At 39.1% G+C, this 16,520-nt stretch overlaps 2 protein-coding genes across 4 annotated transcripts in view; one reads left to right on the top strand and one right to left on the bottom strand.

Annotated features, from left to right (window-relative positions):
• The window catches only part of LOC111261701 (uncharacterized), a 57,988-nt gene that overhangs the window by 18,881 nt on the left and 22,587 nt on the right, over positions 1 to 16,520 (top strand). The gene's annotated exons all lie outside the window — the stretch shown is intronic.
• Positions 279 to 13,839, bottom strand: LOC111261702 (uncharacterized). 3 transcript variants are annotated; one of them, XM_022835380.2, is made up of 3 exons: positions 13,821 to 13,839; positions 1,634 to 1,748; positions 279 to 921 (listed from the first exon to the last, which is right to left on the bottom strand). In XM_022835380.2, exons 2-3 carry the CDS (start codon positions 1,741 to 1,743, stop codon positions 447 to 449), a joined length of 585 nt encoding a protein of 194 aa, XP_022691115.1. In that variant the 5' UTR covers positions 1,744 to 1,748; positions 13,821 to 13,839; the 3' UTR covers positions 279 to 446. The 3 variants fall into 3 exon arrangements, with proteins under 3 accessions (XP_022691115.1, XP_022691114.1, XP_022691112.1); XM_022835379.2 differs by lacking the exon at positions 13,821 to 13,839 and adding an exon at positions 1,840 to 1,947; XM_022835377.2 differs by lacking the exon at positions 13,821 to 13,839 and having other exon boundaries at positions 1,634 to 1,941.

The following is a 16,520-nucleotide window of genomic DNA, read 5'->3' as shown; positions in this document are numbered from 1 at the left end:
GTCGCATTATAACAATATAAAGCTAGTTTACGTTTTTCACTAATCCATCGAACACCGTAACCCCCTGCTCCGTAGCTAACTTAAGAGACTTAAAACTGAGTTAGGAGTTCACTAATCTTAGTTTTGATATCCTTTTATCGATCGGTTTATCTGATTAAATAGACCGCCTTTGACAATGGATTCTTGTTTCAGTGATTAGTCACAGAGTTTCACACACGTCACGGGAGCGTGAACCCTGATCAAAACCATGGTGTTCTCAAAAAACAGTCAGTGAAATGTATTGTTCATTATGATATTCATTTACATGAAATCATCGAGACATGTGTACATGTTGAAACTTATTTGTCCGATAGTTGTATAAACATTACTTCAATTAAAGCAATCACATCCATTCAGTGAAATGATATAGCTCGCTCCGATTGTTGTAAAACAGAACCGTCCGTTAGTTACTGCGAGTTTGTTGCGTGACGTCCCTCAGAAGAGCCTTCGGGTTTGCTAATGCCATCATTTTCGGGCTCAGTATCAACTTCGTTTGAAGTATTCTTGGTATTCTCTTCAGACTGAGAGGAAGCCTGTTCTGTAGAACTGCTGGTTATCATGTCTGTAGTGGCTCTGTGGGTCGGCGTATTACTGCGATCGGAGGTCTTTGAAAACACAGATGGAAGCCGGGGTCGCAATGTAGTGCGAGACTGACCGGAGCTACTCGTCTTCATCTCGTCTGGTTCACCTATAGGATCCTGTTTAGGTGAACGCGAAGGTACAGGCGAAAAGGTAGTAGGACGGGTAGAATTCATATGGTGGACCACCGTTGTGTAGTTGTACCCAGTTATGGCTCTTCCTTTGAATGTCATGAAAAGGCCGACCCCAAGAGTAAGTATTACCAATACCCCAATAAAGAGACTGACGATATAGACCCATTTTCTGAAAATAATGCCCATTAATAATAACCACATTAAAAACAAAAGGCAACGACTCTTAATACTAAGAACATTCAATTCGAAACCGATAGCCTTCACTTCGACCTATTGATAGAACTTTTTCCGTGCTTTTATACGTTTATGTTTTAGATTAAAAGACAGTTAAATCATTAGTCACGTTGCAAATTTCCTATGAATCCCGTGTCAACGAGATGCAGTTAATTTTTATGGACACCTACAAACGCCTGTCCGAAAGGAGGGCACCCATCTTCCACACCTCAATTTTAGACTGGTTTTTATGGAGCACTCACGCTAATCACGAGCTACGTTCGCTTCAGAAACAGCTACGACTGACATCATATTACTTGCATTTAGCTTAGACCTCGAACATCTGTAGACACACTGACTATTATGAAATAATTATTGAAACCTTGTTAAGAGCCAAGAGATGCCGCGTAACAAACTGAAGCTGAATAATACATGCAGGAACGAATTTCTACGGTTTCTCATAAGGACTGTTTTCCTAATGTTTCGAGTTTATACGTCCGGTGGCGCCGTTAGACATAATTCTATTAAGCGGCTGGCTCGATGCATGAAGCGAAGCTTGTCTGTGCCCGGGTTCAAACCTAGTCCCTAATATTAGCAGGCACATACATAACCTACAAAGCTATGATAATGTTCTATCTGAAAGAAACGTTCCCATCTGTTTATCTTACTTGCTTCCTAGTTCCTCCTTCGGGTCATTCCCTGCTAGTGACGGTTTAGCGCTCTGGTTTGCTGATTTGTCATCAGTGGCTGGGTTTTGGGAACTGGATCCAGCTGCCATTCACCCTACAAATTCAGTGAAGTGATCGTAAACTATAAAGAAATATATGACTATGATATTACCTTGTGGTTAGTAATGTGTATAACGTACTCGTACCGCGCACTCTGATTTCGTTGTTATACAAGTATCGTCGGAGATAGGCTTATTCCGATAGTAATATTCGAAGCTGAGTTCAGCCACTCATCATACCGATTACTGTCCCTTATGACAAAAGTTAGTGAAACTCATTATTGTTTTAATTACATAATAGAACTTGTAGCTTTTGTCATTTCTTACTGATATATGACCAGACTGAGGTTCTCAAAAATGCCGCCTGAGATAATGAATTTTTTTTTTAGCGAATACGAATACCATGCACAGGGCATCCAATTGCAGAAATCCTCATTTGGCAATTAGCTAAAACTTGCTCAGACCCGTTTGCGACAAGATTTGTTTAATTTCACACCCTTTGTATGTTAAATGGTTTATAAATCACACACACACGCACACACACACACACGCACACACACACACACACACACAAAAATATTTTACAGTGAAAAAACATCAGCACGTGATCGAATATTATATATTGTAATTGACAGTCCATCAGCGACTAAACTTAGCTAACAATAGATGGACATACAAGTTGAACTAACATAAACAATATGCAACTTTTTTTTAATACAGCAGTATTCGTATGTCTTCCGCCGAAAAATGATATTTTTGTTGTTGACTCTCGTATTTTTTTGGTCTTAGCTTATAATTGACTCGTTCCTCAGAAAACGAGAAAAAATACAGGCTGGCGTATCTAAAACAGCGTTTAACTTCCGTATAATTCTGCCGTGACTTTCAGCGCATTACGTATATGCTAAACGAAATTGTGTCCTCTTAGCAGAAAACATTCACGTGTGATCGTGATTTATCTTACACTGCATCGAGCTCATGCGACTTCACTGGCAGGGGCTCGAAGTCGTATGCGAATGCAGAAAAAAGCGGTAGCCTCATTTCATTTGCATAATGAAGACTTCAACGGTGTACAGTTACAACAGTCCAGGTAAAACATGTCCAGGCTTTATCGAAAGCGACAGCACGTCCAACCTTTCACACTACCGTTGTGTCCTTACCTTTCGTCAGATGTATCGGCAATTGTCAAGTATCGAAGGTAGTACGCCGAAGGCAATAGGTCATGTTCCGGATGTCAGCGTGATAACGATTCATCGAACAGTATTCACCCAACGCTTGACATTGTCTCTAAAAGTGACAGGCATCCATTTTGCGGAGACGCTAACCGTAGAACGAATAATCGTTGCAAAAGCTAAATGTCACTCTCGTACATTATAATCGGGCGACTGCTGGTGCAAGCTTCTTCAACTAAGCGTCAATCAGATCGTGATCAGAAGATCGTACAATCACCTTACGTAACCAATTGGCTTCAGCTTGATAATCCTATAGAAATCCATTGAATATTATTTATGCTGATAGACAGAAGCAAAAAGCCGTCAATGGGTGGCTCACGTTTATAACATCAATACGAGAGTAACAATGCAATTAAGCTATTTTTCAAGGGGGTTGCCCCATATTTACCGAGCCCCTTGAAAAAATATGTAACAAAGCGAATGAGAAAAAAGCGCTAACGAAACAAAATGGAAACTGTAAAAGCGAAGATTTCGAACGCATAAAATTCAACAGATTACCCTGAAGGGCAGAATACAAATCAGGGTTTTTCGCTGAGCTACATTGTATCGGTTATCCACTTTGTCATTGTGGTACATATATGAATTTTCCGCAGTGATCGGAACGCTATTTATTAGTGAATTCTGGTAGATAGTTGTGTGTAGGTCAGGGCCATGTTTCTATATTATAGCAGCGATTCTGTAACGCTTTGATTTGTTCTCCAGTTTTGTGACTGGGTTTGGCGGTTGACGAAGATTAGCGACCAGGTTTTTATATGTTTGAAATTCCACCGTTATCTTGGGGGTTTTGATTGATATTGCACAAGATGACGTATTTTTGTATTTATAAGATATTGTTTTAATATAACGTGAACAACTTCGCGGGTTAACTTTTTTTTTTAGGTATAGTATCAAAAACTTGTTCTTATTAAGAGTCCAACTGGAGTGGATATTGCTAGAGCTATTCTCCAACAGACTTATGAAACGTCCTGACAGCTACACAAGCAGCTTTAGCCTTAAAAATTTTATTTAAACTTCTTAGTTTTCGTTATTTCAATACGATCATTCGACTACCCGGGTACTCTTAGCGTGGCAGTTAACATTGGGGAATTCAATACATTAGCGAGATGCGTCGTGAGAATGTTGTTTAACAATGATTGCCCCTAGGTCAAGCTGAGAAGCTACGGAAATTTTATAGCCCCTTGCTGCTTGATGGCCTATTTTACAGTTGCTTATAGCCGATCGAGCAACGAAGGGCTCGTTTCAAAGTAGCTAAGATCCGCAAATATACTGGAGTTTTATTCCTGTATTGATATTCGGTTTATTCCAAATGTAGTATGTTGCACTCCAGTAACGGCATGGTAAATTTGTAGGTTACTGTTTGCATTTGTTCTAAAAAAAGCTCTACGTGGCCAGTTAATTTTTATTTTCAACTAATGACAATTATTGCAGTATCTAATGAATGTTTCTTAAGCTGCAAGTCAGCGCAACACTCTGTTCTGCTATAGCAGACGTTTATCGCCGGCCATACAATTTAGCACGACCATGGACAGGAACATTTACTTCTAGGACCAAACCAATGTAATTATTATAGACCGGCAAAATGTGCCATTTCAAATTAGACAAAACATTACCCATCGAATTCTGCGAGTATTTTGATATAACTGAGAATGTATATCGGAGTTTTATTGTTATTTCACCTGTTCCTCCTTTTCTGTAACACAGTAGAGTATATCATCAAGATATGACATAACGAGGCAATCAACAGTAAGGTCTACGCAGACTGATATGATTTTATTTATGCGGGACGTAGGAAAGTTCCATATAGACCAAGCAGTTCAGCAAGGCTACACGCTGCACAGACATGAATATTCTTGGAAAAGTTTTGTTTGCCCTTTCCGTTGGAAATACCTTACATCGTAAAGATGGCGATCGGTGGTTTTGTATCCTGCCTTAACTTGCAAGTTAACCTTCCTTGCAAAATCATCGTAACTGTGCTGAAAACAATAACCCTGATATAGAGACAAGCTTCGCCGTAACGCTACATAGGTAAAATGTCAAGTTATGGTCCATCCGATCGATCTAGAGAAGAGGAAGAGGTCAGCTTACCACAGTGATGGACACCGCCAGACCTTATTTGGTTACGATGTAGAGAAAGGTCAGCTGGCCAGCAGGAAACTGCCGGATCTAATTTGAGTTTATTCAGTGTTCGTTACCCTCTAGTCTACCTCGACAATGGGATTTTTGACCCATCTATGCATTTAACCTTGCTTTTCAAAACCAGCTAAAGGTCGCTAAAATACTCCGACGACTTCGCAAATATCCTGAGCTGACTTGAGCTCTCTCACAAAAAGCGGACTTTCTATACTTACCAACTTCGAAATAGTGCATTTCTATTAAATTCGATGTTATTCTAGTACGCTTATTTAACTGTTTTTCTGTCGTTTCGGTTGTGTTTTAATTAATGATCTCAATGACATTGATAAACGATATTTGTACTGATACTACCAAAAACTGGCTAAAATTGACCAGTTTTTCAGAAGAAGACGATTTTAATATGACCGATCTCTTATCTAAATGAAAGCCAAATTACGAATGTCATTTTACTAAGTAAACAAGGTTTTGCTTCAGCGTATAATAGATATCGCTTATAGGTGTGCGTGCAATAGTTTGCAGTATTTCCTACTTCTACTACTAATTTGTTATTACTAGATGGTATTTTGTTATGTTGGTTACGAGACAACACATATTGGATTAGTCATCAGCTGGCCTTTGCTTCTTTCTATCGCGCATAGACACCCTTTCGGAGCATTTGATTATCGTAAGTAATAGTAAGTAATAAAAGTGATTCGCCAAAATCAACTCGATGGGCGGCAAGCTTATCTACAAAAAATTAATTCGAAAAGTATTATTGAGTTCTCTTTTCATCTACAATAACTTTTGCGTACTTTCTACTCTACAAACGTGACTAATAAAAATTTAATTGGTAGTGCTTTTTTTGTCTGTACACAAAAACCCATGTGACAAAATATGGAGGGTGTGTGCCAACAAAGAGACTGGCAGTTTCTTTCGCTTCGTACCACACAACACGCCGCAATATTTGCGTGCTTGAAGGCGCCTTATTGCACAGGACGAGCTTAGTTTCTATATGCTAATACCGCAAAGCATACCTAGACGGATAGATTTATCATCCCAAGTACAATGGAAGGCTCAAGTTTACATTGTGAGGTATTAGCCGCTATCATAAACACAAAAATTACGATAACCACTGTTAAATATTTTTACGTCTAAATTGAAACTATTTAACATTATATATATACATATATTTTTCGTATTGATACTTACTAGCTCTGAATATTACGAACACAGCTTCGTTCCATTCTCTCTGCATATGGAGACCCTATCTTTGTAACTCGTTATTTACGTCGCCTATGACTTCTGCTGTTTTCCGCCCTGATCTGATCTATATGTGTGATGCATTACGCACAAACATGTTTTTAAACGTTTACGCTTTTTTGTGTTGCTTATCATCCGTTTTGCGAATGTATTATCCAAGGTGCTTATTTTACGTGTATATTCGATAAACGGACACATTTATAGGAACGGGTTTAGGAAATAAGCTTAATCCTTAATAGGAACAGACTGCTCAGTTCAGGAGATAACATTTCCATTATCTTTACACCGTTGTGTTGGAAATCGCGAAAAATCGGAAGTCTGACTTTACGCGAATGATTGACCTTGAAATAACTTGCAAAATTTGTTTCTGTTGCTAACATTTTCATTGTAGCCACGTTACGTTATATATATATATATATATATATATAAACACTATCGGAACACAGTATCAAAATTTCAGTATTTCTAGTTATCGTTTCGTAATTTCCTAACGTGTTTCTCTTCTGTTGAGACCCTCAGCAGATTTCTCACACCCCTTTCCGTCGCGCAAGACTTCAGCCGATGCCACATGAGCTTAACAATATGCACGACCAGTTATGCTGAAGTAGTAACATGCTTAGCGAGACTTTAGCTCTCTAATAATCGTATCTATTTCGAAATCATGAATTTAAGTCTTACGTCAATAGCCAAGCGTATCTCTAAGTGACTTATCTTGAGCCAAATGCACCTAAAATACGCCTGCTTTAGGACACAGGGTAAATAGCAAAATTAAAAGGTGCACGTAACTTAAGTGTGCTCAAAATCTAACAGGGATTGTCTGAGTCTGTACGGGTATAGTTGTATACGACAGACCTATGGCTAAGTCCTTTCAGTAATGTTTAAGTGAAGCCGAAGATGTCTTGGAGACAATTTACTTCGCTCACCATCGACCCTAGTACATAATCGTTGTAAGCCGTGCGGCTAGATGAGACAACTTACTAACTTTTTCCGAATATTCATGCCTGAGATCGAAGTTCTGCATAAAAACCGAACTGTAGCTTTTCGTCCGATCAGCTTAGACAGACGGACAAAGCTTTTCGGTGCATGAGTGCAAAATAGTTACACAATATTTAAAGCTCATGTAGCTTGTTCCGCCATAGCCTCAATGCACAGATCTACATTATCTTTTATTTAAAAAAGATTTATTACCGTTTTACACCAGATCTGCACAATGGCTGAACAATCGATTCAATCTTAGTATCGGATCAGGCTTTCGATTGACCGAGCCTCATTGTCATCATACATAATCTGACCTATAGTTATTATGAGGTTGTTTGTCGTGTGCAGAAGATCCCCTGTGGTCGAAATACATCGTTAGAGGCAGAACGAAAACTACTGCTGTTCGTGACTGACATTTTCAGATCACACTGAGGCTGTGAGCCATGCTAATCGCCCGAAGACCTCTTCAGGATGTTTTACTGACAATGTAAATTTACATTGAAATAAATTAACTGAATGTATACTTATACGATGCTTTAATCAAGCCGTTAACACCGATTTTCGCTGGGCCATTAAGATCGAGCACACAGAAAGGTATAAAAATAAGCGCCTCTTTGCAGGAAAGACATTTATTATTAAAATGGTGAGAGAAATCGCCGTGCCTAATCGTCATAAAATGGCCTAGATAAGCCGGATTTTTTCACCCCGCCTAGAATCTACAGTGACACACACCCTTGATACTATACCGAAGAAATTCTTTTGAGGACTTGCTCATACAATAGACATAGCTGAATGCCATTAAATAGCTAAAAAAAAAACCGTCTCTAAATTAATTTAAGAATCTAGTTCGACGACCAACACATTCTTCATATTGGGGTAGTATTTTACCCTAGCCTAGATACATGTTTCAGATTACAAATGTGATTAAATCTTTCAGGTGAAAGATTTAGTCATTTTATACAACGAATATGGATCAGTGTCTGAATTTATTTGCCTGTTTAACATAACGATCAATACACGTCACAAAGCAACCTTGAGCAGACACGCAGTCTGCGTATACATCAGACTCAGATTGCGAATGGGTCCGCCTTCGCTGTTATCTAACGACTGTCATTTTTTACTCAGACTGCTTCAGCTTGACCCCCTGATATAACTCAATTACATTAAACCCCTATATTTTAATTCAATTGTAAGTAAGACTAGAAAGTCTTACTCAGTGACTAACACGATATGAAATCCACACTCAGGTAGGTGCAGTGCTTGCTCAATGGACGTTATCTTTCAAAAAAAAAAAACAAAACACGCCTTCCACAGGCCAAATATGTCTTTTGATAAGCGGCTTGCAGCACAGGCAAAGGATACGTCGAGGCTCCGTCGGCCATTATGTATCCAACAATCTTCCTTCGTTTCTGACTTGTCGGACACTAACAATACATTTCATACGATTCATAGCTCAATTTGCTAGAGGCCAATGTAAACACAAAGCGGGAGTCGAAAGCGAACACTTGTACACAGCAAGTTCAATACCATTTTCTTGATCGATACTGGCTACCAGACCTAACCATGTACATTTCAAATAACGCTTTTCTGCGATGACGGAATAGACTCTAATACTCGCACGTTTTCCTGTAGAACTTGACAGCATCCTAATTCATAGATGGCTGAGTGTTCTTAACTGTAAACATGGATGCTAGTCTATAGAACAACAACGAACCTATCACGATCTAAGTTTACCACACGGTATTTGCCGATCAAATCGGCGGAAAGTCGTATTTAACTCGTAGTAGTAGTAGCAACGATGACTACCTTAGACCACTTTAACTGGTAGTCCGAACTGCGAAAATATGCATTGAATTCTCCTAAGCGCAGCTCTTAACTTCAGCCACTTGCAGTGTTGAAGTAATCAGTACTTTATACAAAAATGGTCAGCTCTTTAGATGTTTTCAGTATTAACGTATTACGTCATCTATAAAATATGACGTTGCGAAGACAGTAAAGTTAGGTACCTCTCGTATTGTACGCCATTTTCCCTTTATATTTAGCATAGCTTGGCACACGTGTCGCAATTGCCATAAATATCTTTATTTCGGCCGAACAAAAGCTTATACAGTTTGATGCACAAATTCATGTACCGTTCACGACGCATGAGACGCTTCGCTGCTGACATTGCCACTTGGTAACAATGCCTAACCTAATTTCTATTAGTGGAAGGCAATCCATTCTTATGTGTACGGTAATGACCTAACTCGTGCCTCTGCTAACGGATCTCAGTCATGTTAGAAAGGATCTAGGGCGCTTTGCCCTAAACAAGCGACACGCAGGAACAGCTGCCAGATTAAAAGCTTACACGGACGTGAACATAATGCGAGTGTGTAATCCTATAGCAGATTTTGGTTTTTTCTGATGGACGACTACCATTTCATATAAAACACTTCAGATACTTTTCTTCAAATTAATACACAGTAAAGGGTACCATGGTTTCTCGGGTAGAGGGCAACGCTACATGTTAACACAAGGACTATCTACAATTTCCAGTTCCTCTTTACAGCCATAAAGCCCTACGTGAGATTTCGTCCCTCACTAAATTTTATTTCTATAACCTTTAGAATACATAATTGTATTATATGCTACTAGTATCTATTGAAGTAGTATTATAATTATGGAGCTGCTTGTTCAAATAAGACGCAAATACGATTGCTGGCCTGGTCTTAGTGCTTGGATCGCAGTGAATGGCTGCCTTGTGATAGAGAGAGAAACCTCATTACGGCTATGACATAAAAATGCCGCTTATTAGCGACTCTGAAGTCGCGTTCTTCATCTCTTCTTCATTGCAACTGAAAGAAGGTTTTTATTACAAAAGTAAAAAAAGACTGGGTGATCTATTCTCCAACCTTTCAATAACGCCCCTCGATCCTTTCAACAGTCGAACAATAACTCTGAAATGCATTTTTTCCTGAGCTGCCTGTCGCTGCACTGCCAGGACTACGAAACGTTATAATGTAGCGCCATTGGGTACATACTGGTAGCTAACGGCGACTTCGCACTATTGCAGCATGCTATTACGTTAATTACTAATACTGGACCACACAACGTTCTTAACAAGCACACCTGTTGCCTACAGGTTTGCCTATCAAAGACAAACGTAGAATATTCTCTATTGCTTTTTTCAAAGTATAGGATTTGAAGAAGACTGACTTGGCTTATCTCAATGCCATAATAAAATCCCAAGAAAAATTTTCATACTTTTAACATTATAGGGCTAGGTGGCGTTTATCGTCTAGGCGACAAGGACCAGCCAGGCTACGTGTCATTATACAAATGTGGACAGATTTTTATTTAAAGAAATAAACTATATAACTAGCACGCTATATAGTCTTATCGCATTTATCGTTTGTCAGACGAATGTCTAGCCATACTTGGGTTATTGTTCTAAGCGCTGCTGCGTTTTTTGTTATTTACTTCAACGATACGCAAGCAAAATCGCTTGTTACCAGTCTTTAATCTCTATAGCCTCTATCGACAAAACAACTTTTCGGTGATCACATAGAAACATGGAAGAAAATAGGTTCAACAACAGTGCGCCTTCGCTCTCTACCTCATAAAAGTACCGATAGTGTCATATCGTAATACGGCAGCCGCATCGGTGTGATCATTATCGTGGTATTCGATATTGTGCTCCGTCGTAGTTGCTCTGGGGCAAAGCTAATAGCTTAGGAAATGACTGGACATGGTGCATTACAAGATCACTGCTGAATTTAGTTAGAAAACCAGTCACTTCATCCATACAAATAAAGCATTTCTATGACCACAGTCATGGCCATATGAATTTAACTCTTAGTTTGAGCCCAGGCAATCAGTATATCTAGGTAATTCTTAGCTGAATAGACCAGCGAACAAGCGCATCTATGATTTATGTACTCCACTAAAAAATATTTAATGTAAAAGCACTGGAATTGACTAGCCTTCTTCGCGCGCCAGTTAAGAGCGCTTTCCTATTATGTGTAAATTCATACAAAAGTCGTAGTGTCCATCATTAGTTTGCAACTAAGCCTTTCGGTTCGATATATCTTCTCCGATCTTATTCTACCTACAAAAAAACGCTGGATTTATTCACCTAAATAATTAAGAATTTGGCTTTATCAGGCTTAGTTTATCTGAAGATAAGACGCTTGCCTCGGTGCGCATATGGGATTTGGATATATCCCTGTTCAACTAACTGCCTATATGGACGTGTTCAGTCAACACGGGAAAACACAACGGGTCACTAATGGCCACTCTGCCCACCTCGACTGTCAACTATCGTAGTCATACTATTATCAATGAGGAAATTAGACGCATTTCCATGTCACTGCCTGCTGTTTACGTTCACGCGTCGGGTCTGTATAAATGCTTGCCACAAAAACAAGTGCCAGCTACGTCTATAGGCTCGACAAAACTTCTATACCCTTAGTATTGTCCATTGTATGTTAGCCGATCTTCTCGATCGCCGTACTCCCTAGCGACTTGCCCTCACCATGGAAAGGGCTAAATGCCCATGCGAGGTTTTGCAGCAGACGCGTGAGGCATTGTGATGCATGATAGAACTGGCGCGTCACCTCGATAATGGGGATCTAGTTTCCTAGAATCTAGATTTTTAGAGATCTAGATTTAGAAGGGATTTAGGCTTAGTTAAATGAAATAGACAGTTCTTCAGTGCATCGGTTTTTCATGAAATCTTCACTATTACAAGCAATGTAGCTAGCGTTAGTGTTTGAACTGTAACCATTTCGATACCCATCCGATTATCTAGGGTTCAAAACGAATCGTATCAATCAATAAGCGCGCTTCTTCATACCGACGGCCAATTGCATACGCTTTTTTAAGTTGCTCTGCCGCAGAAAACGGAAGGGTATAAGCAGCACCGGCAATATCTTATCAAGGTAAACGTTTACAAAAAGGCATTTAAGCGAAGAAACGATGCATGTTGGTTCGTCACCTGAAGCTTTCGGAGGTAAATTAGAGGTAGTTTTGTCACCAGTAAGATCAAACTTCGAATATAGTCGAGACGAATGAGGCCAGTCTATTTCCTTGTGAAAGGTTTGAAGAGCTTGCTTTTGGTGAGCCAATGCGGAGTCAAATTCGGTAGGAAACAGCCTTCATTGGATCTATTTTTTTAGCAGAATATTGGGAAGTTCAAAATGAGAAATTTTACGTCAAATTGATAAGACATGATGATTTATACGTCAGTATCGTTGTATGTACTTCATTTATGTATCGTATAACCAAAAGATCCCCATAAGCCCTCTCGGCGTTCACTAGACCAGGTACGCGCCAGTCTGTAATGTATTTGAACACGCTGCTGTAAAACTGAGTAATGCGTAGAATGTGAACGAGTGATAAAAGAGGTCTTTGACCCACCCTGTCAATAATTGGTTAACGGAAAATACGGCAGAGTACGCTACTGCTGGCCTAGATTCTCACTAACGAGGATCACTGTCTGCGCCGACTTTGAGTAGTCCTACATATTTATAGGTCAACCTGTTACGGTTCGTACCAATAATCCCAGGCATCAAGCGTTCTATGAGAACGAGCGTTGTCCGAATAAATACTGTTTAATTTCATATCTAAGTAAATGATAATATTGACGATCCCTATAACTGCTGACGCATGATGGAAAATGGAAACTGTTTCCTAGTTTCAAAGAGCGCATCTCGAAGATGGAATATTGTAGACGGGCCTTTCAGCAGTAGAAGACCAGCAGAGCTAAATCAACTAATAATGGTATCTCGTGTAAGCTCAAAAGTATCTTTATTGTTTTTTAAAAAACGAAAAAAAAGTTGGGTTTTATTAGGCAAACCGCTTAAAGGCGACCGTAGCCATACAAGCCTGAAAACTTCCTTATAGATCAATTATAGGGAATAAGGTTTTTTATAGTGAATGCTCGCCCCAGCAGGGCTTAGCTAAGTAGACGCTACGTTAAAGCAAATAGATTTACTAATAAGCGGGAAACCGTAGAAGCATGGACATACATTGTGAATACTGCAGTTAATAGCAAACAGTACGTTGCAACGTTGCTGAACTTAGACACTGAATCAATCATATCTATTTCACTACAGATACTGTTCAGTTATTTGGTTAAAAAAAATCAAAAATCTCAAAGGTGATGTTCAGCTTCCCGCTGAACTGAAATATCAGCCCCAGTCGTAACTCTGACGGAGTAAAACAGGCCAAATGCAGTGCAGCCTTCGACGCGACATGGGTGCTTGCAGTTTCACGGAATCTATCAGAGAAAAACACGTATTCAAATACTGAATGCACGTTACCGCCTGCCGAACAACAGCGCATCACATGTAAGTTATTACAGCCACTAACAAAAACGAAATCTTTTGCGACGATTCAACTACTTTCCTCTAATAGCAGAAGCTTTTTTAAGCCTGAAGTCCACACTTCAAAATAAAATGAAAAGCCTACATGTTAACTTGATTAATTCCAAAGCAAATACGACTGTTCTATATTTAATTTACTTTTCTGGATTTACTACAGGTGGAAGAAAATTAATGAAAAACTTACTAGAGAGTTCTCCGAGTTGCTAAAATTGGCGCTCGAACCAAGCGAATGCAGTTTTTTGTGGGCCAGTTCCGCTGCTCGTAATCGGAATCCAATTTATTATCTGTAATAAATAGAATTGGCAGAACGACTATGATAAGGGGTCCTGGCATTTAGCGTTATTTGATGGTTTATTATGGGTGTGGCACCCGTCAAAAGGCAACGCTTCCTCTGCTCTTCCTAGAAGCATCTCAGTAATAAACAGCCCTATTTCCTGAATATTCATCCTCAAAAGGAGGCTTACACTTGGCTTTCATTTTCGTTTTTATAAATCAGCATCCAGAACAATTGAATGCTTTGACATATTTTTTTTTCTTTTATAAAGCTTACAAGCCTAGCTGCAAGGGATGGTGAGCCTTAAGTTTATACTTCCGGAATTTTTACTAAAGTTACTTTTTATGCCTAGCAAAACCAAGCTTTGATCATTTACGCACCGATAGTGATTCAAAGCAGGAACTAGTGCAACGTCGATCTGACGATATGTGTATAGTTTCTTATCAAATCAACGATATGAAGCATATCGTCGTATAGGTGAGGTAGCATTACGCCTGCCTGACAATGTTATCACGAGCCACTAGGGTGGGCATTTAAATTGGGATAGATCTCCACTAGTTGTTCATCATCGGTGTTTGTAGTCGAGCTAACGGCTCGTCGATGGCCAACTTTAATTCAACTTTCAATTGTGGGTTAAGTTGCTTAATGTTCGCTAACAAGTGGCGATTGTAAATCATTATAAGGTATATGTACGCCTCAAATTGCACACTCAGAGTTCTCACTGTCTTTCGTTCTATTCGCGCGTGCTTCCACCTTTCAGAGATCTAAATGTGACAGCCGTTTTACGTGGCCGTTATTAGGACATTGTTCGGCCATCGGCACAAGCGTTTCTTGCAGTGATAAAGCCCAGAATTGTTAAACTTGGCTCAGAAGATGATATTCAGAACACGAAGTGGTATTATATTGAGACTTTTCATGAAAAGCTTGAGCTTGTATTAACGCAGTCGGGGAATTTGACTGATAAGATATATAGTATTGCTATCCAAGGTGCGGTATCCATGCTGATTCAAAGTTTTTCCTTTGTCCAGGTGGTATTATAAGTACTTTTATAATCTGCAGAGACCCCGTCCAGTCTGTTTATATTTCGCGAAAAAAGTGAGATACGGATAATGTGTGATATATATATACATATATTTGTAAAGAAGCGGCCGACGGAAGCAGTGGTCAATGAGTAGTGACTGGACGCTCTGTAAGTCGAGAACTGAAACATCTACCCAGCAACTTTCGATAACAGAAGTGTCATCCACGTTGCTAGCAATTACAATGGGGGGCTATTTAGTAACAATGACATTAATCACCACATCGCTGGCAGGATCTATCATGCAGCTGTCAAGAGCACAAGCTCGTGAAGGTACAATAGTCGACCGTCTTTTTCACGTATGTGTACGTCAAAACAAATTAAATTAATAGCATTAAACGTTTTTATTAAGCACTTCAAGCTTACGTGTATAATTGCTTCAAAAAGATGAAAAATCGAAAATTACAAATACTTTCCCCTTGAAAGTTTCTCTTTGTTGACTTTCAACGCTTTCACTTTATAGTTACGTTATTTAGAAAGAAGAAAACACCATTCACACAATATCTTCAAAATTTTAACTTCAATTGAAGCAACTTATTGTTAACGGGTTGACCGGTGTATCTAAATAGGTTTTGGTAGAATTCAACTTTATTAGAAAAATTTCCGATTGATCACCGATTTCTGCTACGATTCTAAATATAAGATAACGTGTTTAAGATTGCCTAGGTTGAATGAAGACTATATCATAATCACCGCTCTAGAGATTTGTGAGGTTTTACCATCTGCGGTGGTGGTGGTGGTGGTAGAGTTGACAATTTCGTTCGAAGGTGTACTAAATGAAATGACCACATTCGAAAGTGGTCATATCTAAAATTGATTTTCTTAGATAAACGTTATCCGCTTAAGGGGTCTAATCTAATGTGATCTTTGTAACAGCTGTTCAAGGAAAATTCAAATACGTCAAATAGTAGTCTATAAACATTTGGCGTAATTTCTTACCGACCGGCCTTTAGTCTTCTACTTGATAGGGATAAACAGATAATTCTGACTGCTACACATGCGATCAATCGATCTCATTTCCGTTATTTCCACCATATTATTACTATTATTTATATATATAGTCCCCTATATTATTTATTTGTGCACCAATTTTAATTATGCTTTTGATGGGATTATAGCGTGGCACATCTACATTTACGAATCATACAATAGAAAAGCATGTTGAGAATATCAGTCCAGCAACCTTACATAGTCATAATTTGTAGAAATTTCAGGTTACCTTAAATGCAGACCTACAAAATCTACGAGATGCCATGTAGAAATCGCATACATATCAGTTAAAGATAGAGAATGTAGCTATTACCAGAATAGGTAATATGCTAATCATTTATGAAGTCATTGTTATAAAACTAACGACCTTCTTCTTACCTATAGAAGCATCGTTTACCTTAGGTTCGGCTTGGGGTTACCTTGGGTTCAGATGGGCAAACTGGCCCATCCCAAACGAGCGACACCTCTGTCATGACTGCCTTCCCAGGCACCATGAGTGTATCAATTAGTGTTTACCACTGCCTTGGGTCGATACCAATTTC

The sequence above is a fragment of the Varroa jacobsoni genome, unplaced genomic scaffold, assembly GCF_002532875.2.
Source record: "Varroa jacobsoni isolate VJ856 unplaced genomic scaffold, vjacob_1.0 scaffold_587, whole genome shotgun sequence".
Taxonomy (NCBI): domain Eukaryota; kingdom Metazoa; phylum Arthropoda; class Arachnida; order Mesostigmata; family Varroidae; genus Varroa; species Varroa jacobsoni.
The sequence above is the reverse complement of the archived record's forward strand: the minus strand, read 5'-3'. Positions and strand labels throughout refer to the sequence as shown.

What these genes read in the sequence shown, in the direction of transcription:
- LOC111261702 (XM_022835380.2), bottom strand. Translation starts at nt 1,743, where the DNA reads ATGGCAGCTGGATCCAGTTCCCAAAACCCAGCCACTGATGACAAATCA. An exon ending in AAGGAGGAACTAGGAAGCAA is followed by an intron (nt 922 to 1,633) that starts GTAAGATAAACA and finishes CATTATTTTCAG; the next exon opens with AAAATGGGTCTATATCGTCA.